We start from the raw sequence: 25921 nt of genomic DNA on the forward strand, positions 1-25921 counted from the left end.
GGTCCGATTTTGACCAATAGTAAAACACCAATCTACAGGTATAGACACAGTATTGAATACTACAGCTTATCATCTGTCATACAGGTTTTTAGGGATACTTAATAAACAGCCAATTATATTATGCAGTATGGCATTATTCAACAACAGTATATTGTGTTCAAGTGATCTTATATTTACAAACTTATACACAACTCATATATATATAACTTTGACTGAAGCGCATCTCAGAAGAGAAACAAACACACTTGTGTATTAAATCTAGAGTGTTATATATTCTTAGTGATATATGCACTGCGTATCTATGCCATCAAGTAATTAATACAAATTTACATTGCTAAATTAAATATAGATAGATAATGTATCTTAGGCAGATACATACTGTATATAGAGAGCTATACCCCTGCAAATCCATACTATCTGTTTAAGTAACGCATTAATAAACTATCTTAATGCCTGGTTACATAGTAGCAATTATAGGGGCTACATAATTGTTACAATATGTGTGTACATCAGGACAAGAGGGGTTTAATGGATATTATCATGATATATGAAATATACACTGATAAAAAATCCCCTTAGTGAGCAGGGTGGCGCTCGCCCTTTGAGTGGGGTAAGGGACCCTGATTCGGTATTTACCAAAAATTAATCAGGTAATAGGTAGAATTTAAACCTGTTGGTGTTCTGGTCTTCAATTTGAAGATCCAAAATACTTCCTGTTTCCCCAATAGTTTTTCTCTATCACACCCTCCCTGTGGCAGTGGTATTTTCTCTCTCATAAGAGGTACTGATCGTTTGGTTTATCGGCAGCTAATATTGCCACAGATTGTGGCTTCTCATGTTGTTATGTTATTTATGGTTGGTTTTGTTCGTTTTATTGTTGTTAGAGCAACCATTTGAATTACAATTTTGTTACTGAATATATTAACATGATATAGACACACAGATAGAAGGGTGCTCTGATTGGATTGTTCTTTGATTGCAAGGGGAGGGATTATACAGACTTTGTTTGTGTAGTGTAGCCCTATATAAGGGTCAATTTGATATGTGTTTATGCCTGAGGAAACGGTTGTAATCGTGAAACGCGTTGCTTTTTTTTTGCACCATTTTCAGCATGAGTGGTTTTTAACTTGTTTTTATTGTTTTATTAAACAAATTTGAAAAGTTTTAACCAATAGCTCTCATTGCTGTATACACATTATACTACGCTACCTGGGGAGGCTTATAGGTTTACCTCCCCTGTATCCCTCCATTGGCCCTCCTGGGGAGTGAAATAACATCTTTATCCCGCTGCCCCTTTTTGGGGGTCTTCTCTCTGGCTTATCCAGTTATTGCCTGAGTTCAGCTAGCTGATTTTTTGTGAAGAATTAGCCTGCTCCTATTGGCACAAGTGGGTGCCTTTATACCATGTGAGTACCCTGTGTTATTTATGTGCTGATATCCTGTTGGTGATTGATTCACACATATGGTGCGGCTGTATGACAGATAACACACACAACACTCACATTGTGCACCTGTGCTGTATGACAGATAACTCACACAACACTCCCATTGTGCGCCTGCGCTGTATGACAGATAACACACACAACACTCACATTGTGCACCTGCGCTGTATGACAGATAACACACACAACACTCACATTGTGCACCTGCGCTGTATGACAGATAACACACACAACACTCACATTGTGCACCTGTGCTGTATGACAGATAACTCACACAACACTCACATTGTGCACCTGCGCTGTATGACAGATAACTCACACAACACTCACATTGTGCACCTGCGCTGTATGACAGATAACTCACACAACACTCACATTGTGCACCTGCGCTGTATGATAGATAACTCACACAACACTCACATTGTGCACCTGCGCTGTATGACAGATAACTCACACAACACTCACATTGTGCACCTGCGCTGTATGACAGATAACTCACACAACACTCACATTGTGCACCTGCGCTGTATGACAGATAACTCACACAACACTCACATTGTGCGCCTGCGCTGTATGATAGATAACTCACACAACACTCACATTGTGCGCCTGCGCTGTATGATAGATAACACACACAACACTCACATTGTGCACCTGTGCTGTATGACAGATAACTCACACAACACTCACATTGTGCACCTGCGCTGTATGACAGATAACTCACACAACACTCACATTGTGCACCTGCGCTGTATGACAGATAACTCACACAACACTCACATTGTGCACCTGCGCTGTATGATAGATAACACACAACGCTTTACATTAATATCAGGTTATTATTATCAGGTATTTGTAGAGCTCCAACAGGTTCCACAGCGCTATGAACATAGGTGGTTTGTAAACATGATTACAGGGATCAAATGGGGAGAGAGAGGGTCCTGCCGAGAGTTGCACTGTTGTAGTTGGCTCTTATGAAGGTGAACTACAAAAAGCTGGGCTCATAGGCTTACGTGCTATGGGGTTTAAGGGGATAGTAGTGGAGATAGGAAGGTTAGTGTAGGTTGCAGTAGAGTCTTCAGGGAGCACTTGAAGCTTTTAAAACTAGGGGAGCTTCTTGTGGAGAGAGGCAGAGAGTTCCATAAGATGGGAGCCAGTCTGGAGAAATCTTGTAGACGGGAATGTGAGGAGGTAACAAGAGAGGAGGAGAGTAGGAGATCATGAGTGGAGTGAAGGGGACGGGTGGGAGAGTATCTGGAGACAAGGAGGCCTATTTATCAAAGGTCTGTCGCCTGATCCGACAGTGCGGATCAGGTCCGACAAACCTCGCTGAATGCGGAGAGCAATACGCTCTCTGTATTCAGCATTGCTCCAGCAGCTCTTGTGAGATGCTGGTGCAACGCCACACCCTGCAGATTCGCTGCCAATCGGCTGCAAGCAGGGGGGTGTCAATCAACCCAATCGTACTCGATCAGGTTAAATTGTGGCAATCTCTGTCCGCCTGCTTTAGACCACTGCTTCATAACTTCTGTTTCTGGCGAGTCTGCAGGGTCGCCAGAAACACGGGCCCTCAAGCTCCATTCAGAGCTTGATAAATAAGCCTCAAGGTCTGAGATGTAGGGGGGAGCAATGCAATTGAGGGCTTTGTGTGTCAGTGTGAGAATTTTGTGTTTTACATCACTCACGTTGTGCGCCTGCGCTGTATGACAGATAACACAAAACGTTTACATCACTCACGCATACCTCACAACATTTAAAAATCCAAAAGAGGGTCGGGACAACCTCCCCCTCCGACTGCGCAAATGTGTAATATGTAGTGGGCAGATGCAGGGATGGGTTCTGGGGAGTGGGCTGAGTGGCAGAACATAACACTAATGAAGATGTATTTTATAAAAGTATAAGCACTCTGATAACTGACCACTGGTTAATTTTATAAGCGTTAATTGCTACCACGAGCTCACAGTAGCATTAACCAGCCACTTGTAATGGCTGATTATCGTGTGCCCGTAAATTGGCAAATTTGTCAGTTTTCGGGTGCCCCATAAATTAGTGATCCACTTGTAGTTTGCCCCTATATTATTTCTTGTGCTTCATGTGATTCACATACAAATATTCCGTTAGTAACTCGCTCTTATTGTGATCTTGTTTTGCAGATAATCAGCGGGTTCCAGTTACCGCCCTGCAGCCTCTCTATGGCCAGCACTAACCCGGTGGTGTCGGTTGAGATATTCGGTGTCCCAGCTGATCAGGCAATGAAACAAACTGATGTGAAGAAATGTGACGGTCAGTGATATTTGTGTCACATTTATATTAGGCCCCTCGCTGAGGTCAGCTGTTTCCAGATCAGTAATGCCCCTTACAAAACAATGAGGTTACCCCAAATCACTGGAATTATTATCTCACATGTCAGGTTCATTACTGGTTTAAAATATGAAATATTTTCTTTGCAAGTCTAACAATAGCACATCATTAGCTATTACTGTACATAATCTGTACGCTGCTTTACTTAGCACATCATTAGCTATTACTGTACATAATCTGTACGCTGCTTTACTTAGCACATCATTAGCTATTACTGTACATAATCTGTACGCTGCTTTACTTAGCACATCATTAGCTATTACTGTACATAATCTGTACGCTGCTTTACTTAGCACATCATTAGCTATTACTGTACATAATCTGTACTCTGCTTTACTTAGCACATCATTAGCTATTACTGTACATAATCTGTACGCTGCTTTACTTAGCACATCATTAGCTATTACTGTACATAATCTGTACTCTGCTTTACTTAGCACATCATTAGCTATTACTGTACATAATCTGTACGCTGCTTTACTTAGCACATCATTAGCTATTACTGTACATAATCTGTACGCTGCTTTACTTAGCACATCATTAGCTATTACTGTACATAATCTGTACTCTGCTTTACTTAGCACATCATTAGCTATTACTGTACATAATCTGTACGCTGCTTTACTTAGCACATCATTAGCTATTACTGTACATAATCTGTACGCTGCTTTACTTAGCACATCATTAGCTATTACTGTACATAACCTGTACGCTGCTTTACTTAGCACATCATTAGCTATTACTGTACATTATCTGTACGCTGCTTTACTTAGCACATCATTAGCTATTACTGTACATAATCTGTACTCTGCTTTACTTAGCACATCATTAGCTATTACTGTACATAATCTGTACGCTGCTTTACTTAGCACATCATTAGCTATTACTGTACATAATCTGTACGCTGCTTTACTTAGCACATCATTAGCTATTACTGTACGTAATCTGTACGCTGCTTTATTTAGCACATCATTAGCCATTACTGTACATAATCTGTATGCTGCTTTACTTAGCACATCATTAGCTATTACTGTACATAATCTGTACGCTGCTTTACTTAGCACATCATTAGCTATTACTGTACATAATCTGTACGCTGCTTTACTTAGCACATCATTAGCTATTACTGTACATAATCTGTACGCTGCTTTACTTAGCACATCATTAGCTATTACTGTACATAATCTGTACGCTGCTTTACTTAGCACATCATTAGCTATTACTGTACATAATCTGTACGCTGCTTTACTTAGCACATCATTAGCTATTACTGTATATAATCTGTACTCTACTCTACTTAGCACATCATTAGCTATTACTGTACATAATCTGTACGCTGCTTTACTTAGCACATCATTAGCTATTACTGTACATAATCTGTACGCTGCTTTACTTAGCACATCATTAGCTATTACTGTACATAATCTGTACGCTGCTTTACTTAGCACATCATTAGCTATTACTGTACATAATCTGTACGCTGCTTTACTTAGCACATCATTAGCTATTACTGTATATAATCTGTACTCTACTCTACTTAGCACATCATTAGCTATTACTGTACATAATCTGTACGCTGCTTTACTTAGCACATCATTAGCTATTACTGTACATAATCTGTACTCTGCTTTACTTAGCACATCATTAGCTATTACTGTACATAATCTGTACGCTGCTTTACATCTAATGTCCCTTTAAACAGATAAAATTTCTCATCTTTATTAAATTACTTACAAACACAATTGAATAAAACTCGCACACTCAGCGTTGTCACCTCCTTATCTAGAATTACCGTAGGATTAGTGTGCGTGTGAATTTTTTAAGAAAACCCCAGACGTGGAGAACTTGAGGCCCATTTATCAAGCTCCGTATGGAGCTTGAAGGGCCGTGTTTCTTGCGAGTCTTCAGTCTCGCCAGAAACACCAGTTATGAAGCAGCGGTCTAAAGACCGCTGCTCCATAACCCTGTCTGCCTGGTCTGATGAGGCGGACTGGAATCGCCACAATTCAACCCAAACGAGTACGATCAGGTAGATTGACACCTCCCTGCTGGCGGTCCATTGACCGCGAGTCTGCAGGGGGCGGCATTGCACCAGCAGCTCTTGTGAGCTGCTGGTGCAATGCTGAATACGGAGAGCGTATTGCTCTCCACATTCAGCGATGTCTGTCGGATCAGGTCCGACAGACATATGATAATTCGGCTTCAAAAAGGTAATTTTCCAGCCTCCAGTAGATTTTAAAAGACCTTTATTAATTTCTTACAGGGTCCATTGTAACAACGACGTTTCGAACCTATACCAGGTTCTTAATCATGTTTATAGAATAGTGTGCAGGTGTGTCTTTTATACCTGTCCATTTCCTATAAGATTACACAACAGTGCCATCATGTGGTCAAAATTTAAAATTACAAGTGATAAATAAAAAACTTGAGTTATTCAGCTTCTTGTGCATATCAAATTGAATTTTTAAGCTAGTTACCCTCTTTTTCTTAATTTTTATCACATGCAACATTAAAACCAAATTTTACTATATTTACAAATAAAACCTATACACATAAGATATTGGAATCATATTAGCTACTACAGATAAATGCTACAGTTATCAATTAGAAAAATAATGACCATTCAAAATCTTTATTCAAACCTTCAGGTATCATGGTGTTTAACTTATTAATCCAAAACATCTCCCTTCTTTTGAGCAATTGGTCTCTGTCACCTCCCCTCCTGGGTCTGTCAACTTGCTCAATGACTTGAAATCTCAGTTGACTGATGTTATGACCCATGGAGAGGAAGTGACAGGAAACAGGTGCCTCTGTATTTTTATTCCTGATGTTGGATTTATGTTCAGTGATTCTTGTTCTTACTTCCCTACTAGTTTCACCTATATAAATCCTGGCACACGGACATTTAATGAGGTATATAGAGTATGTGCTTCTACATGTTAGGTATTTTTTGATTGGATATTTAGTCCCCCTAATAGGGTGGAAAAATTCTTTCCCCTTTATTATGGAGCTGCAATGGCTACAATGTAGGCAAGGATAACAACCTCTATTGTCAGGTCCTATTGATGTTTGAATGCTTTTCTTTTTGCTACCAATATCTGCTCTTACTAGTAAATCTCTCAGGTTCTTGGTTTTTTTGTAAGCCACAATAGGTATATTTTTAAAATCTTCAACTTGAGGATTGCATTCTCGAAGTATGTGCCAGTGTTTATTAATGATGTGTGAAATTTTAGATCCTAAAGTATTGTATTGAGTTACAAAAACCATTCTGTTTTCTTTTGTTTTGTTTTTTGTATTACAATCTTCCTTATCTTTGCAGTACTCTAATTGTTTTGTGATTAGTTCTTCTGGGTATCCTCTTCTTTTAAATTTTTCTGCCATTTCTTTTAATCTTATATCACATTTCTTTTTGTCAGTAACTATTCTTTTTACTCTTTTAAATTGACCTTGGGGTATGGCTTCTATTGTTTTTTTAGAGTGGAAGCTATCGTATTGTAATACTTTATTTTTGTCTGTGGGTTTCACATATAGATCTGTTTTTAGGAAACCTTGTTCTTTATATACAAAAGTGTCTAAAAATGCTACTCCTGTATCTTCAACGTTAAGAGTAAATTTTAAGCCTGTAACAGATGAATTAAGGTGCTCAACAAACTGCCATAGGCTCTCAGTGTCGCCCCACCATACGCCAAATATGTCATCCACAAATCTCCACCATGCTGCACCATATTGAAGAAATAATGGATTTGAGTATACAAATTTCTCTTCTATGTGGGACATAAAAATATTGGCATATGTTGGGGCGACACTGGAGCCCATCGCAGTACCTTGTTTTTGCAAATAAAAGGTGTCTTGGAATAGGAAATAATTTTGATATAGAATAACAGACAATAAGTCTGTCAAAAACTGTATTTCTTTCTCAGTGTATTTGTTATTTACTTTTAATGTGTTTGTTACTGCCTCAATGCCACTGGTGTGCTTTATGGAAGTATATAAACTAGTGACGTCTAGTGTATATAGGATGCATTTATCTCCAATTGGTCCAATATCTTTTAGTTTCTCAAGGAAATCATTGGTGTCTTTTAGGTAAGAAGATGTTTCTAACAAAAAGGGCTGTAACACTTTATCTAAGAAGGTTGCAATTTTAGAAAAAATGGAATTTACTCCTGCCACTATTGGGCGGCCTGGGGGTTTAAATTTGTCTTTATGTATTTTGGGTGAAGCATAAATTACAGGTCTTACTGGGTTTTTTTCTATTAGACACTCTTTAAATTCACTAGTGATAATGCCATTCTTGACTGCTATATTGGTAATGTGTTCTATTTCTTTATTTATTTGCATTGTGGGATCTCCAGTTAGTGCTTCATATACTGTAGTATCATTTAATTGTTTTAGAATTTCATTTACATAATCTGTTTTGTTTAGTAGCACTACTGCCCCGCCCTTATCTGCCTCCTTTATTATGATTTCTTTGTTGTTTTGTAATTTGTTGATGGCTTCTTGCTGTTTCTTATCAATTTGTACTAATTCTCTTTTTCTGTTTCTTTTTAATAAATTTTTTATTTCTTTTTGAACTAATTTTGCAAATGTAGCTACACTATGTTGGGTTGGTGGGTTAAATTTACTCTTACCTTTGATCCCATATATCCCTGGATTATTAAATTTAGTGTCCTTATTGATACTGTCTTTTGCCATTATAACAGGTATTTCTGTCATACTAGTGAGTGTAGAGAAATGTACCTTGAGTTTTAGTTTTCTAAAAAATCTCTCTAAATCTTGTTCTATGACAAATTCATCATGCATATTGGATACACAATATGATAAACCTTTATTTAAAATGTTGTATTCTGTTTCTGATAAGGTGTAATTAGAAATGTTATGGACTAAATCATCCTCTGTGGTTTCTTTATTATGATATGACTCAGTATTGCTTTTAACCATAGTTTTACCATTGGATTCAGTGGATATTTTCTTAAATTTTAAGGTGCTGATGCCTTCAGTAGTGTCCCTTACTAAAGTGCTTTCTGCATAAAAAGTGCTATTCAAGTTTAAAGTGCTAACCTTGTTATCAGTATTAACTACTAACGTGTTATCTAATTCTAAAGTGTCTGTGTCTTTAACAAAATTACTTTCTAAAGTGTTAACATTAATTGAATCAGAATTGCTTTTTCCATTGTGAATTATTTTAACATTCAAAGACTTTTTGTTAGTGCTAGTGCTGATTAAAAACTGATTAAAGAGGTGGAAAAATCGACACAGGAATATCGAAAACAACTAGAGAGCCGCAAAAGATCAAAATTCATACGAGATGAACAAGACTACTCATCTGGTAACGTCTACAAGTGGCGCCAGAGAAGCAGCAATCAAAGGCATCCTAATGCTGACATCAAAGATCGAAGGAAAGAAGCCAGAAAACGCCCGGCTCAGGAAGACATCAGCGGTAGTGGTTCAGAATCGTCTGCCGGTTTTTTAACCGAGGATTCAGACGTAGATCACACCGCGCCGGGCGCAAGCATCGGAAGAGGCGCATACTATTCGACGTCACAACCGGAGCGCCAGAGAGCCAAACGGACGAAAGGATACCAGCGGGGGCAATACCGCTACTGAGTAGCGAGGCAGAACCATCAGGCACATCTAATGAAGCAGACAAAGTCGATAGACAGACAGAACCTCCCCAACAAAAAGAAAACACCGGTGAAATGGCATCCGAGAACCAAGAAAACATTCTCCTAACAACATATACGGAACAAACAAGGCACAGTAAGAAAATGACACAAGAACACATGAACAATATGGGTAAAGTAAATGTACCTAAACATACAGTGTATAGACATTCTAGAGAGACAATTCAACAAAAACATGATGGACAGTTTAATGAAATGTATGATATGATCAAAGATTCTGTATATTGCTCTAACATTCACAATGGTAATTTAAGCACTAGCACTAACAAAAAGTCTTTGAATGTTAAAATAATTCACAATGGAAAAAGCAATTCTGATTCAATTAATGTTAACACTTTAGAAAGTAATTTTGTTAAAGACACAGACACTTTAGAATTAGATAACACGTTAGTAGTTAATACTGATAACAAGGTTAGCACTTTAAACTTGAATAGCACTTTTTATGCAGAAAGCACTTTAGTAAGGGACACTACTGAAGGCATCAGCACCTTAAAATTTAAGAAAATATCCACTGAATCCAATGGTAAAACTATGGTTAAAAGCAATACTGAGTCATATCATAATAAAGAAACCACAGAGGATGATTTAGTCCATAACATTTCTAATTACACCTTATCAGAAACAGAATACAACATTTTAAATAAAGGTTTATCATATTGTGTATCCAATATGCATGATGAATTTGTCATAGAACAAGATTTAGAGAGATTTTTTAGAAAACTAAAACTCAAGGTACATTTCTCTACACTCACTAGTATGACAGAAATACCTGTTATAATGGCAAAAGACAGTATCAATAAGGACACTAAATTTAATAATCCAGGGATATATGGGATCAAAGGTAAGAGTAAATTTAACCCACCAACCCAACATAGTGTAGCTACATTTGCAAAATTAGTTCAAAAAGAAATAAAAAATTTATTAAAAAGAAACAGAAAAAGAGAATTAGTACAAATTGATAAGAAACAGCAAGAAGCCATCAACAAATTACAAAACAACAAAGAAATCATAATAAAGGAGGCAGATAAGGGCGGGGCAGTAGTGCTACTAAACAAAACAGATTATGTAAATGAAATTCTAAAACAATTAAATGATACTACAGTATATGAAGCACTAACTGGAGATCCCACAATGCAAATAAATAAAGAAATAGAACACATTACCAATATAGCAGTCAAGAATGGCATTATCACTAGTGAATTTAAAGAGTGTCTAATAGAAAAAAACCCAGTAAGACCTGTAATTTATGCTTCACCCAAAATACATAAAGACAAATTTAAACCCCCAGGCCGCCCAATAGTGGCAGGAGTAAATTCCATTTTTTCTAAAATTGCAACCTTCTTAGATAAAGTGTTACAGCCCTTTTTGTTAGAAACATCTTCTTACCTAAAAGACACCAATGATTTCCTTGAGAAACTAAAAGATATTGGACCAATTGGAGATAAATGCATCCTATATACACTAGACGTCACTAGTTTATATACTTCCATAAAGCACACCAGTGGCATTGAGGCAGTAACAAACACATTAAAAGTAAATAACAAATACACTGAGAAAGAAATACAGTTTTTGACAGACTTATTGTCTGTTATTCTATATCAAAATTATTTCCTATTCCAAGACACCTTTTATTTGCAAAAACAAGGTACTGCGATGGGCTCCAGTGTCGCCCCAACATATGCCAATATTTTTATGTCCCACATAGAAGAGAAATTTGTATACTCAAATCCATTATTTCTTCAATATGGTGCAGCATGGTGGAGATTTGTGGATGACATATTTGGCGTATGGTGGGGCGACACTGAGAGCCTATGGCAGTTTGTTGAGCACCTTAATTCATCTGTTACAGGCTTAAAATTTACTCTTAACGTTGAAGATACAGGAGTAGCATTTTTAGACACTTTTGTATATAAAGAACAAGGTTTCCTAAAAACAGATCTATATGTGAAACCCACAGACAAAAATAAAGTATTACAATACGATAGCTTCCACTCTAAAAAAACAATAGAAGCCATACCCCAAGGTCAATTTAAAAGAGTAAAAAGAATAGTTACTGACAAAAAGAAATGTGATATAAGATTAAAAGAAATGGCAGAAAAATTTAAAAGAAGAGGATACCCAGAAGAACTAATCACAAAACAATTAGAGTACTGCAAAGATAAGGAAGATTGTAATACAAAAAACAAAACAAAAGAAAACAGAATGGTTTTTGTAACTCAATACAATACTTTAGGATCTAAAATTTCACACATCATTAATAAACACTGGCACATACTTCGAGAATGCAATCCTCAAGTTGAAGATTTTAAAAATATACCTATTGTGGCTTACAAAAAAACCAAGAACCTGAGAGATTTACTAGTAAGAGCAGATATTGGTAGCAAAAAGAAAAGCATTCAAACATCAATAGGACCTGACAATAGAGGTTGTTATCCTTGCCTACATTGTAGCCATTGCAGCTCCATAATAAAGGGGAAAGAATTTTTCCACCCTATTAGGGGGACTAAATATCCAATCAAAAAATACCTAACATGTAGAAGCACATACTCTATATACCTCATTAAATGTCCGTGTGCCAGGATTTATATAGGTGAAACTAGTAGGGAAGTAAGAACAAGAATCACTGAACATAAATCCAACATCAGGAATAAAAATACAGAGGCACCTGTTTCCTGTCACTTCCTCTCCATGGGTCATAACATCAGTCAACTGAGATTTCAAGTCATTGAGCAAGTTGACAGACCCAGGAGGGGAGGTGACAGAGACCAATTGCTCAAAAGAAGGGAGATGTTTTGGATTAATAAGTTAAACACCATGATACCTGAAGGTTTGAATAAAGATTTTGAATGGTCATTATTTTTCTAATTGATAACTGTAGCATTTATCTGTAGTAGCTAATATGATTCCAATATCTTATGTGTATAGGTTTTATTTGTAAATATAGTAAAATTTGGTTTTAATGTTGCATGTGATAAAAATTAAGAAAAAGAGGGTAACTAGCTTAAAAATTCAATTTGATATGCACAAGAAGCTGAATAACTCAAGTTTTTTATTTATCACTTGTAATTTTAAATTTTGACCACATGATGGCACTGTTGTGTAATCTTATAGGAAATGGACAGGTATAAAAGACACACCTGCACACTATTCTATAAACATGATTAAGAACCTGGTATAGGTTCGAAACGTCGTTGTTACAATGGACCCTGTAAGAAATTAATAAAGGTCTTTTAAAATCTACTGGAGGCTGGAAAATTACCTTTTTGAAATTGATATTGGGGTTTGGCTAACCCTTTCCTGTGCCCCTGTTTGAAAAGGAGCTGTCTCTCATCACTTATTTATATGATAATTCGGCCTCATAGTATTAGCAGCTAGAAGTAAGCTTTAATGAATCTATCTCAGGATCATGCTCTGGCAGTTGAGGGGTTAAAGTGCAGTGTGTTACAATAGATGTACAAATAACCTGAGGATGATGCACATGGCGTTAACTTCACATATTATTTGAGAATAAATTTCCCTTTTCTCTCTGACACCACAAAACTGATAGAGATTATTATTATTCGCTGTGGGTCACAGAGCTTTTGTTCCATTTACCTCTCGCTCTGCTCGTTTCAGCAAATATTAGTTGTTCCCTTTGTGCAAATGTGCTGAGCTCCAGCAGAGACATAAGGGGGGCAGCAATTAGTTCTGACAGTCACTATAATGTAGCTCTCTCTTTTACTGTGTCACAGAATCTACATAACACCAGAGTACCCTTTCTTATATAAAATCACAGCCTCTGTCCTTTACATAACACCAGAGTCTCCTCTTATATAAAATCATAGCCTCCGTCCTCTACAAAACACCAGAGTCTCCTCTCTTATATAAAATCATAGCCTCCGTCCTCTACATAACACCAGAGTACCCTCTCTTATATAAAATCACAGCCTCTGTCCTTTACATAACACCAGAGTCTCCTCTTATATAAAATCATAGCCTCCGTCCTCTACATAACACCAGAGTACCCTCTCTTATATAAAATCACAGCCTCTGTCCTTTACATAACACCAGAGTCTCCTCTTATATAAAATCATAGCCTCCGTCCTCTACATAACACCAGAGTCTACTCTTATATAAAATCTTAGCCTCCGTCCTCTACATAACACCAGAGTACCCTCTCTTATATAAAATCACAGCCTCCGTCCTTTACATAACACCAGAGTCTCCTCTCTTATATAAAATCATAGCCTCCATCCTCTACATAACACCAGAGTCTCCTCTTATATAAAATCATAGCCTCTGTCCTCTACATAACACCAGAGTCTCCTCTTATATAAAATCATTGCCTCTGTCCTCTACATTACACCAGAGTCTGTCCTCTACATAACACCAGATTGGAACAGTCAATAGAATGCAAGCTCAATCCTATTGGCTGATTGCATCAGCCAATAGGATTTTTCCTACCTTAATTCCCATTGGCTGATAGAATTCTATCAGCCAATCGGAATTCAAGGGACGCCATCTTGGATGACGTAATTTAAAGGAATATTAATTAGTCGGGTAGTCGTCGGCCTGGAAGGATGCTCCACGTCGGATGTCTTGAAGATGGACCCGCTCCACTCCGGATGGATGAAAATAGAAGATGCCGTCTGGATGAAGATTTCTGCCCGTCTGGAGGACCTCTTCTTCCCGGCTTGGATGAAGACTTCTGCCCGTCTAGAGGACCACTTCTCCCCGGCTTCATTGAGGACTTCGGCCCGGTTGGGTGAAGACTTCTCAAGGTAGGGTGATCTTCAGGGGGTTATTGTTAGGTTTTTTAAGGGGGGATTGGGTGGGTTTTAGAGTAGGGTTGGTTGTGTGCGTGGTGGGTTTTAATGTGGGGTATTGTATTTTTTTTTACAGGTAAAGAGCTGATTACTTTGGGGCAATGTAATTTAGTATAGGGTAGGGCTTTTTATTATTTTGGGGGGCTTTTTTATTTTATTAGGGGGATTAAATTAGGTATAATTAGTTTAAAATTCTTGTAATTATTTTATTATTTTCTGTAATTTAGTGGGTTATTTTTTGTACTTTAGTTAATTTTATTTAATTGTAATTAATTTATTTTAATTTAGGTAATTAATTTAATTATAGTGTAGTGTTAGGTGTAATTGTAACTTAGGTTAGGTTTTATTTTACAGGTACTTTTGTATTTATTTTAACTAGGTAGCTATTAAATAGTTAATAACTATTCTACCTAGTTAAAATAAATACAAAGTTGCCTGTAAAAGAAAAATAAACCCTGAGACAGCTACAATGTAACTGTTAGTTATATTGTAGCTATCTTAGGGTTTATTTTACAGGTAAGTATTTATTTTTAAATAGGAATAATTTAGTTAATAATAGTAATTTTATTTAGATTAATTAAAATAATATTTAAGTTAGGGGGGTGTTAGGGTTAGGGTTAGACTTAGGTTTAGGGGTTAATAACTTTAATATAGTGGCGGCGGTGTATTGGGTAGCAGGATAGGGGTTAATAACTTTAATGTAGGGGGCGGCAGTGTAGGGGGGGCAGGATAGGGGTTAATAACTTTAATGTAGGGGGCAGTGGGGTCCGGGAGCGGCGGTTTAGGGGTTTAAACATTTTATTTAGTTGCGGCGGGGTCTGGGAGCGGCGGTTTAGGGGTTAATATGTATAATGTAGGTGGCAGCGGTGTAGGGGGGGCAGATTAGGGGTGTTTAGACTCGGGGTACATGTTAGGGTGTTAGGTGTAGACACTTCCCATAGGAATCAATGGGATATCGGGCAGCAGCGAACATAAGCTTTCGCTGCTGTCAGACTTCCATTGATTCCTATGGGATCCGCCACCTCCAGGGCGGCGGATTGAAAACAGGTACGCTGGGCCGGAATAGTGGCGAGCGTACCTGGTTGTTCTTTGATAACTACCAAAAGTAGTCAGATTGTGCCGAACTTGCGTTCGGAACATCTGGAGTGACGTAAGCATCGATCTGTGTCGGACTGAGTCTGGCGGATCGTATGTTACATCACTAAATTCTACTTTTTCCAGTCTGTAGGGCTTGATAACTATGGCGAATCAGCCTCGCCACAAATACGCTACGGAATTCCAGCATATTTGCGGTTGACGGCTTGATAAATAGAGGCCTGTGAGTCAGCAGCCTGTCTCCTCATCTTGGGCTTTCAAAAATGAAGCTTCTGTGCAACAGATTTGCAAGGCTGCAACTTGGTCCTCTGCATACTTTTTCCAAATTTTCCAAATTTGATACTTTTGCCTCGGCTGAAGCCTCTTTTGGGAAAAAGGTTCTTCAAGTGGTGGTGCCTTCTGTTTAGGTCTGCCTGGCTTGTTCTCCCTTCCTATTCATTCCGTGTCCTCTAGCTTGGGTATTGGTACCCAGTAGTAATTTTAATGATGTTGTGGACTCTCCATACAAAACAAAACTTACTTTATGCTTATCTAATTAATTTCCTTCCGGATATGGAGAGTACATGACCCCACCCTTAATTAAGACAGTTCTACACCTCTACACCTTTGTGTTATTCCTTTTTCCATTTCCCTTCGGTCGAATGACTGGGGATTATGGGTAGGGCAGTGACAACAGCTTTGCTGTGGTGCTCTTTGCCTCCTCCTGCTGGCCTGGAGTGATATTCCCACTAAAAATTGGAATGACGTTGTGGACTCTCCATATCCGGAAAGAAAGAAACTTATCGGATAAGCATACATTTTTGTTTTCTAACCTTATATTGTAGTCCTCTATGACTGATTTCTAGCCTTATATTGTAGTCCTCTATGACTGATTTCTATACTTACATTGTAGTCCTCTATGACTGATTTATATCCTTACATTTCAATCCTCTAACTCATTTCTAGCCTTACATTGCAGTCCTCTATGGCTGATGTTTAGCCTTACACTGCAGTCCTCTATGACTGATTTCTATCCTTACACTGCAGTCCTCTATAACTCATTTCTAGCCTTACATTGTAGTCCTCTATGGCTGATTTCTATCCTTACATTGTAGTCCTCTATGGCTGATTTCTATCCTTACATTGTAGTCCTCTATCACTGATTTCTATCCTTACATTGTAGTCCTCTATGACTAATTTCTAGACTTACAATGTAGACCTCTATGACTCATTTCTAACCTTACATTGCAGTCCTCTATGGCTGATTTCTATACATACATTGCAGTCCTCTATGACTAATTTCTAGCCTTACATTGCTGTCCTCTTTGACTGATTTCTATCATTATATTACAGTCCTCTCTGGCTTATATCTATTCTTACATTGTAGTACTCTATGACTGATTTCTATCCTTATATTACAGACCTCTATGACTGATTTCTAGCCTTACATTGTAGTCCTCTGACTGATTTCAAGTCTTACATTGTAGTCCTCTAATACTTATTTCTAGCCTTACATTGTATTCCTCTAATAATGATTCCTACCCTTACATTGTAGTCCTCTAATGCTGATTTCTAGACTTACATTGTAGTCCTTTATGACTAATTTCTAGCCTTACATTGCTGTCCTCTTTGACTGATTTCTATCATTATATTACAGTCCTCTCTGGCTTATATCTATTCTTACATTGTAGTACTCTATGACTGATTTCTATCCTTATATTACAGACCTCTATGACTGATTTCTAGCCTTACATTGTTGTCCTCTAATAATGATTCCTACCCTTACATTGTAGTCCTCTAATGCTGATTTCTAGACTTACATTGTAGTCCTTTATGACTATTTTTTAGCAGTACATTGTAGTGCTCTATGGCTGATTTCTATCCTTACATTGTATTCCTCTATGGCTGATTTCTAGCCTTACTTTGCAGTCCTCTATGACTGATTTCTAGACTTACTTTGTATTCCTTGATGACTCATTTCTAGCCTTACATTGCAGTCTTTTATGGCTGATTTCTAGCCTTAAGGCAGACAGGTAGTAAACTAAGCGCTGTAGGGTCCTAATGCTCTCCTCCTGGATAGTCCCCTAGCGGACTGACAGAGACAGAATGTGTGTGAGGTGAAGGGAGCGCTAAAAGCTTAATAGGATAGGGATGTAATTGGCATATGGCTGAGACAGGATGTGAGATACCGAAGTCTAAAAATTTAATAAAATTCCATACAATATATAGTATACAATATACACAATTAATAAAATTACAATATATGATAACATGGATCCATGATATAAATGTTAAAATACAAATTAAAAACAATGGTTAAACAGACCTAAATGAGTATACTAACAGTATACCAATAACAGTATAGGTGCACCATACAATGATAGATTAAAACAGATAAGGTATAGAATGATATAAATGTCCAAAAAAAAGTCAATTTCTACAAGTGTCTATTAAGTGTTCTCCACTAAAAAATCTGTTAACTAATTCCAAAGAAAATCCAATAGTTCAATAAATTCCAAAAAATCCAAAAATCGATCCAAAAAATAGCAAACTGCAGATTTGTGTCCACAAAGATAGTCGAAATAGTCAATATAAAATAAATCCGTGTAGTAGTGGGTATCCAAAGTTCAAAAAACAATGTGTAAATAATCCGTGCAAATGATCTGTGGGAAAAATCGTTATATAAAAATAGTTATATAAAAAGGGGGTATACAATAAATCGTGCTTTCAAAATGGATATAAGGTGCTACCAAAAAAAGGTGGTAGTTAAAAGCTAGTGTCAGATAGATGAAGTGTGTACAAAAACAGATTTAGTGCCGGTGACTAAATTATATTTTCCATATAGAGATTTGAAAAGTTCCTGTACCTGTAAAAAAACGAAAAGAACACAATGGTGCAATAAAGTTTTTACACTTAACAAATGATAGAAAAAAAGCTTACCAGTATGTCTGGGTCTATGCGTTTCGGCCTCTAACAAGGCCTTTCTCAAGACTATAATGTATATGAATAGACTGGAAGCTTATATATGGTGCAAAGTGTTGTGATTGGTCATTAATTTGGCGCCAAAATCTTATGGAAAACCTCTTCCTGTTAGTCCTTGTGAATCATGGGTAATGGTTCATATTTACATAAAAAATGCTTTTTAACCCTAGTGATTAATATATATTTGTTTGATCTGTTGTGACCATTGTTTCTAGTGAACCTTTCTCCATATAGGCTTTTCTACACAATCTTACTGATGTGATATTTTTTATTATTTGTTACCGTCATTGGTATCTACTACTTCCGGTTTCGGCATTTTTGTTTCCTGTTGTTGTTACTTATCTCACTTCCGGTTTCGGGAATGGCGTCTTACGCGTCACTTCCGGTTTCAGAATGTAAACAGTTTTCGTTTATTTATATGTCAATTCTTCCTGTTGTTGTTACTTATCTCACTTCCGGTTTCGGGAATGGCATCTTACGCGTCACTTCCGGTTTCGGAATGTAACCAATTTTGATTTATTTATGTGTCAATTCTCGGGTATTAGTGATAAAGGCTGTTGTGAGAGCTTATTTTTATTTTATATTAGTTCTTAGTTGTGTCAGCAAAGTGGATTGTTAGTAAGCCCAAAATGTTATTATCCAATAGTGAGATATTTGTAAACTATCTCGCTAGTTTTAAACACATTTAAATAGATTAATATTTCTAAATGTCATCTCTTCCTGTTGTTTAGACTCATTGTATAACCTTCAGTATCAATGTATCTTAAATAATCTTTTTGAAGTGGGGTACTTGTTAGAAACACAGAGTAATTGTTAATTTGAGGGGAAATATTCTAATAGCAGATGTTAGCGTCATGAAAAGGCTCGAAGGGAGTGTATAAGGAATATGCAAACAGTCAGGTCCTATATTAAACGTTTTTACTCATCGTCTGAAGTGGTATTTGTAAAACTGTTTAAATAATTTACCAAGTATATAAAGTTAGCTATATCAGTGTTGTGTATTAGAGGATATGTTTCCATATTCTTAGCTGTAGAGAAACCTTATAGCGGTTATATGTAATAGAGATTCAATCCTTTCTAGTAAATCAGTGTACATTGATGGCATTGGTGCACGGATATATTGTATATTTGAGCTAATCTTCGGAATCTAGTATGTGTACAATATCTAAGTTAAAAATGATTATGATAAAAATAATTATAATAAAAATAATGATAGATAAAAACTCGTCTTGTAATTGTATTCTTAAAAAATATATATTCTTAAAGAGTATATATATATATATTATCTTAAGGGATAATAACATATATGATAAAAGTTCCAAAAATCTTCAAAATGTCTGAAACGTCTCATCTAAAAAGTCACATATAAAACCTTGTTAATTTTAAAAAAACTTGTGTATATTAAGAGCAAAGTTACTAATTTCCTAAAAACATCTTTCAACCACAGTGGATCAAGGCTAAGTTAGTGTATGTATGTGCCTTCTCCTGCTTTGAAGTGATGAGTGTAGTAGGCCGTCTTAAAGGGGACTAAAATAGGGATATGATGGAAAAATTGTATCAGATATAATGTATTCCTTGGTGTATCATATAGTCTATCTTTTTGTCTTTTTTCTAATTAAAAAGCTAGTGTGATAACACATGCAATCAAGTAATAAATAGGATAAAAGATAGTGTAAAGGATACTATAAAACTGAAATTATAATTTAAATTTTCTTAGTCCTTTCTCAGGGATAATAGGTGTGACAAATCTTCTTTCTGATTAAGACCCTTAGGGAAGAGGCAGTCTAAGATGAAGATCCATTTGGACTCATTATATAATAGTTTTTTCTCATGGTTGCCCCCTCTCCAATCATGTTTGACCTTCTCTATTCCAAAGTATTTTAGGTCTTTTAGATTACCTCCATGTTTTGTTGAGAAATGTTTGTATAACGGAGTTTCCGTATTGTTTTTCTCGATACACAATATATGCTCTCTGATTCTGTCTTTGAGAGTTCTTGAAGTTTGACCCACATATTGTAGGCCGCAAGTACAAGAGATTACATATATTACACTTCTATCGCAACATCTAATGAGATCTCGAATCTTGTGTTGTTCTCTCTTGTGGTGAGAAGTGAATTTGTTAGTTTTTAAACCGTTCTTGCATGCCTTACAACTCGGACACGGGAAGAAACCCCTTACTGTTTTCCCTTGATAATCTGTTATATTTAAGGTCTTATCCCTTGGAATACTGGGAGCCAGCATATTTTTAAAATTGTTTGCTTTCCTATAGATAAACCTTGGGTTTGGTATGAGTTTCTCACCTATTACATCGTCCTCCTTTAATACTCTCCAATGTTTCCTGACAATCTTTTCGATGATGTGTTTGTTGGCACAATACTCGGTGATCATAGGCACATCGATAGTATTTTCATCTGTTCTTGATGTTTGTTTCATTTTATATTTTATAAGATTATTTCTGTCGATGTTACATACTTCTTCTATTTTCTCTTCTATGATCTCTTTGTCATAACCTCTATCCACGAACTTTTGCTTCAATATGTTTGCTTGTTCCTCCCATTTACGTGGGTTGGAACAGTTCTTTCTCACTCTTAGCAATTGTCCCTTTGGGATATTTGCTTTCCAGATTTGGTGGTGGCAACTCATACTGTGTATATAGTTGTTGCAATCGACCACCTTGAAGAAGGTCGATGTCTCAATCTGACCATCAATAATTTCTATTGATAGATCAAGGAAATTGATTTTAGTCGAGCTGTGTTAATATGTGAATTTTAGATTCATTTCATTTTTGTTCATCACGTCAAAAGTGTACTCTAGGTCCTCTAATGAGCCTTTCCAGATTATCAATATATCATCGATATATCTTGAGTAGAGGACCAGGTCCGCGCCGGCTGGGCATGAGTCCCAGAAGATCTGTTCCCATTTTCCCATATATAGATTCGCATAGCTCGGCGCGAACCTGGTCCCCATCGCTGTGCCGCACATTTATTTGTAGAATTTCCTGTCGTAACAAAAGTAATTGTGGCATAAGATAAATCTTATGCTATCCAGTATGAACTTTTGTTGATCCTCTGGAACTTCTTGGTCTTTCTTGAGAAATGACTCCACCGCATCCATGCCCTTTTCAATATCCGTGTCCTCTAGCTTGGGTATTGGTACCCAGTAGTAATTTTAATGACGTTGTGGACTCTCCATACAAAACAAAACTTACTTTATGCTTATCTAATTAATTTCCTTCCAGATATGGAGAGTACATGACCCCACCCTTAATTAAGACAGTTCTACACCTCTACACCTTTGTGTTATTCCTTTTTCCATTTCCCTTCGGTCGAATGACTGGGGATTATGGGTAGGGCAGTGACAACAGCTTTGCTGTGGTGCTCTTTGCCTCCTCCTGCTGGCCTGGAGTGATATTCCCACTAAAAATTGGAATGACGTTGTGGACTCTCCATATCCGGAAAGAAAGAAACTTATCGGATAAGCATACATTTTTGTTTTCTAACCTTATATTGTAGTCCTCTATGACTGATTTCTATACTTACATTGTAGTCCTCTATGACTGATTTATATCCTTACATTTCAATCCTCTAACTCATTTCTAGCCTTATATTGCAGTCCTCTATGGCTGATGTTTAGCCTTACACTGCAGTCCTCTATGACTGATTTCTATCCTTACACTGCAGTCCTCTATAACTCATTTCTAGCCTTACATTGTAGTCCTCTATGGCTGATTTCTATCCTTACATTGTAGTCCTCTATCACTGATTTCTATCCTTACATTGCAGTCCTCTATGACTAATTTCTAGACTTACAATTTAGACCTCTATGACTCATTTCTAACCTTACATTGCAGTCCTCTATGGCTGATTTCTATACATACATTGCAGTCCTCTATGACTAATTTCTAGCCTTACATTGCTGTCCTCTTTGACTGATTTCTATCATTATATTACAGTCCTCTATGGCTTATATCTATTCTTACATTGTATTCCTCTATGACTGATTTCTATCCTTATATTACAGACCTCTATGACTGATTTCTAGCCTTACATTGTAGTCCTCTATGACTGATTTCAAGTCTTACATTGTAGTCCTCTAATACTTATTTCTAGCCTTACATTGTATTCCTCTAATAATGATTCCTACCCTTACATTGTAGTCCTCTAATGCTGATTTCTAGACTTACATTGTACTCCTTTATGACTATTTTTTAGCAGTACATTGTAGTGCTCTATGGCTGATTTCTATCCTTACATTGTATTCCTCTATGGCTGATTTCTAGCCTTACTTTGCAGTCCTCTATGACTGATTTCTAGACTTACTTTGTATTCCTTGATGACTCATTTCTAGCCTTACATTGCACTCTTTTATGGCTGATTTCTATCCTTATATTGCAGTCCTCTATGACTCATTTCTAGACTTACATTGTAGTCCTCTATGTCTGATTTCTAGCCTTACATTGTAGTCCTCTGACTGATTTATATCCTTACATTGTAGTCCTCTATGATTCATTTCTAGTCTTACATTGTAATCCTCTATCAATAATTTCTAGCATTACATTGCAGTCCTCTATGGCTTATTTCTATCCTTACATTGCAGTCCTCTATGACTGATTTTTAGCCCTACATTGCTTTCCTCTATGACTGATTTCTATCCCTATGTTACAGTCCTCTATGACTTATTTCTATTCTTACATTGTAGTCCTCTATGACTGATTTATATAATTATATTACAGTCCTCTATGACTCATTTATAGCCTTACATTGTAGTCCTCTATGACTGATTTATATTCTTACATTACAATCCTCTATGATTAATTTCTAGCCTTTCATTGTAGTTCTATATGACTGATTTAAAGTCTTACATTGTAGTCCTCTAATACTTATTTCTAGCCTTACATTGTAGTCCTCTAATACTGATTTCTAGCCTTACATTGCAGTCCACTAATACTGATTTCTATACTTACATTGTAGTCCTCTATGACTGATTTATATCCTTACATTTCAATCCTCTAACTCATTTCTAGCCTTATATTGCAGTCCTCTATGGCTGATGTTTAGCCTTACACTGCAGTCCTCTATGACTGATTTCTATCCTTACACTGCAGTCCTCTATGACTGATTTCTAGCCTTACATTGTAGTCCTCTATGGCTGATTTCTATCCTTACATTGTAGTCCTCTATGGCTGATTTCTATCCTTACATTGTAGTCCTCTATGGCTGATTTCTATCCTTACATTGCAGTCCTCTATGACTAATTTCTAACCTTACATTGCAGTCCTCTATGGCTGATTTCTATACATACATTGCAGTCCTCTATGACTAATTTCTAGCCTTACATTGCTGTCCTCTTTGACTGATTTATATAATTATATTACAGTCCTCTATGACTCATTTATAGCCTTACATTGTAGTCCTCTATGACTGATTTGTATTCTTACATTACAATCCTCTATGACTCATTTATAGCCTTTCATTGTAGTTCTATATGACTGATTTAAAGTCTTACATTGTAGTCCTCTATGACTCATTTCTAGCCTTACATTGCAGTCCTCTATGACTGATTTCTAGCCTTACATTGCAGTCCACTAATACGGATTTCTAGCCTTACATTGTAGTCCTCTATGACTGATTTTTAGCCTTACATTGCAGTCCTCTAATACTGATTTCTAGACTTACATTGTAGTACTCTATGGCTGATTTCTATCCTTACATTGTATTCCTCTATGGCTCATTTCTAGTCTTACATTGTATTCCTCTATGGCTGATTTCTAGCCTTACATTGTATTCCTCTATGGCTGATTTCTAGCCTTACATTGCAGTCCTCTATGACTGATTTCTCGATTTATATTGTAGTTTGTTGCTAGAGTCTATACATGAGTTGTGCTCTTCTTGTTGCTAGAGTCTATACATGAGTTGTCTTCTTGTTGCTAGAGTCTATACATAAGTAGTTGTCTTCTTGCTTCTAGAATCTATACATGAGTTGTGCTCTTCTTGTTGCTAGAGTCTATGAATGAGTTGTGCTCTTCTTGTTGCTAGAGTCTATACATAAGTACTTCTTGTTTCTAGAGTCTGTATATGAGTTGTGCTTTTCTTGTCGCTAGAGTATATACGTAAGTACTTCTTGTTGCTAGAGTCTATACATAAGTACTTCTTGTTGCTAGAGTATATACATAAGTACTTCTTATTGGTAGAGTCTATACATGAGTTTTGCTCTTCTTGTTGCTAGAGTCTATACATGAGTTGTGCTCTTCTTGTTGCTAGAGTCTATACATAAGTTGTGCTTTTCTTATTGCTAGAGTCTATACATAAATTTTGCTCTTCTTGTTACTAGACAGGTGTGTCAGGGTATTTGTGAATGTCAGTAGATATTACATATATATGTAATAAGATAAAATAAGTATGCAATCTATCAAATATTAAATTTGAGCATGCTTATTTTATTGCTAAATACAGTCCCCTATGATTGATTTCTAGACTTACATTGTATTCTTCTATGACTCATTTCTAGCCTTACATTGCAGTCCTCCATGATTAATTTTTAGCCTTACATTGTAGTCCTCTATGGCTGTTTTCTAACCTTACATTGTAGTCCTCTATGACTGATTTCTAGCCTTACATTGTAGTCCTCTATGACTGATTTCTAATATTACATTGTAGTCCTCTATGACTAATTTCTAGACTTACCAATGTATGACTGATTTCTATCCTTAGATTGCAGTCCTCGATGACTCATTTCTAGCCTTACATTGTAGTTCTCTATGACTGATTTATATCCTTACATTGTAGTCCTCTATAATTCATTTCTAGTCTTACATTGTAATCCTCTATCAATCATTTCTAGCATTACATTGCAGTCCTCTATAATTCATTTCTAGTCTTACATTGTAATCCTCTATCAATCATTTCTAGCATTACATTGCAGTCCTCTATGGCTGATTTTTAGCCCTACATTGCTTTCCTCTATGACTGATTTCTATCCCTATGTTACAGTCCTCTATGACATATCTATTCTTACATTGTAGTCCTCTATGACTGATTTCTATCCTTATATTACAGTACTCTATGACTTATTTCTATTCTTAGATTGTAGTCCTCTATGACTGATTTATATAATTATATTACAGTCCTCTATGACACATTTATAGCCTTACATTGTAGTCCTCTATGACCGATTTATATTCTTACATTACAATCCTCTATGATTCATTTCTAGCCTTACATTGTAGTTCTATATGACTGATTTAAAGTCTTACATTGTAGTCCTCTAATACTTATTTCTAGCCTTACATTGTAGTCCTCTAATACTGATTTCTAGACTTACATTGTAGTCCTCTATGACTCATTTCTAGCCTTACATTGCATTCCTCTATGACTGATTTCTAGCCTTACATTGTAGTCCTCTATGACTGATTTCTAGCCTTACATTGTATTCTTCTATGGCTGATTTCTAGCCTTACATTGCAGTCCTCTAATACTGATTTCTAGACTTACATTGTAGTACTCTATGGCTGATTTCTAGCCTTACATTGCAGTCCTCTAATACTGATTTCTAGACTTACATTGTAGTCCTCTAATAC

The 25921-nt window shown here is 36.5% G+C and overlaps 1 protein-coding gene across 1 annotated transcript in view; it reads left to right on the forward strand.

The window, feature by feature from the left end:
* PLCZ1 (phospholipase C zeta 1) overlaps positions 1-25921 on the forward strand; it is a 400274-nt gene that overhangs the window by 356715 nt on the left and 17638 nt on the right. The window contains exon 9 of the mRNA XM_053719723.1: positions 3596-3725. Within this exon, the coding sequence (XP_053575698.1) occupies positions 3596-3725 (130 nt within the window). The remainder of the gene's footprint in view (positions 1-3595; positions 3726-25921) is intronic.

This window comes from Bombina bombina, chromosome 6 (assembly GCF_027579735.1).
Source record: "Bombina bombina isolate aBomBom1 chromosome 6, aBomBom1.pri, whole genome shotgun sequence".
NCBI lineage: Eukaryota > Metazoa > Chordata > Amphibia > Anura > Bombinatoridae > Bombina > Bombina bombina.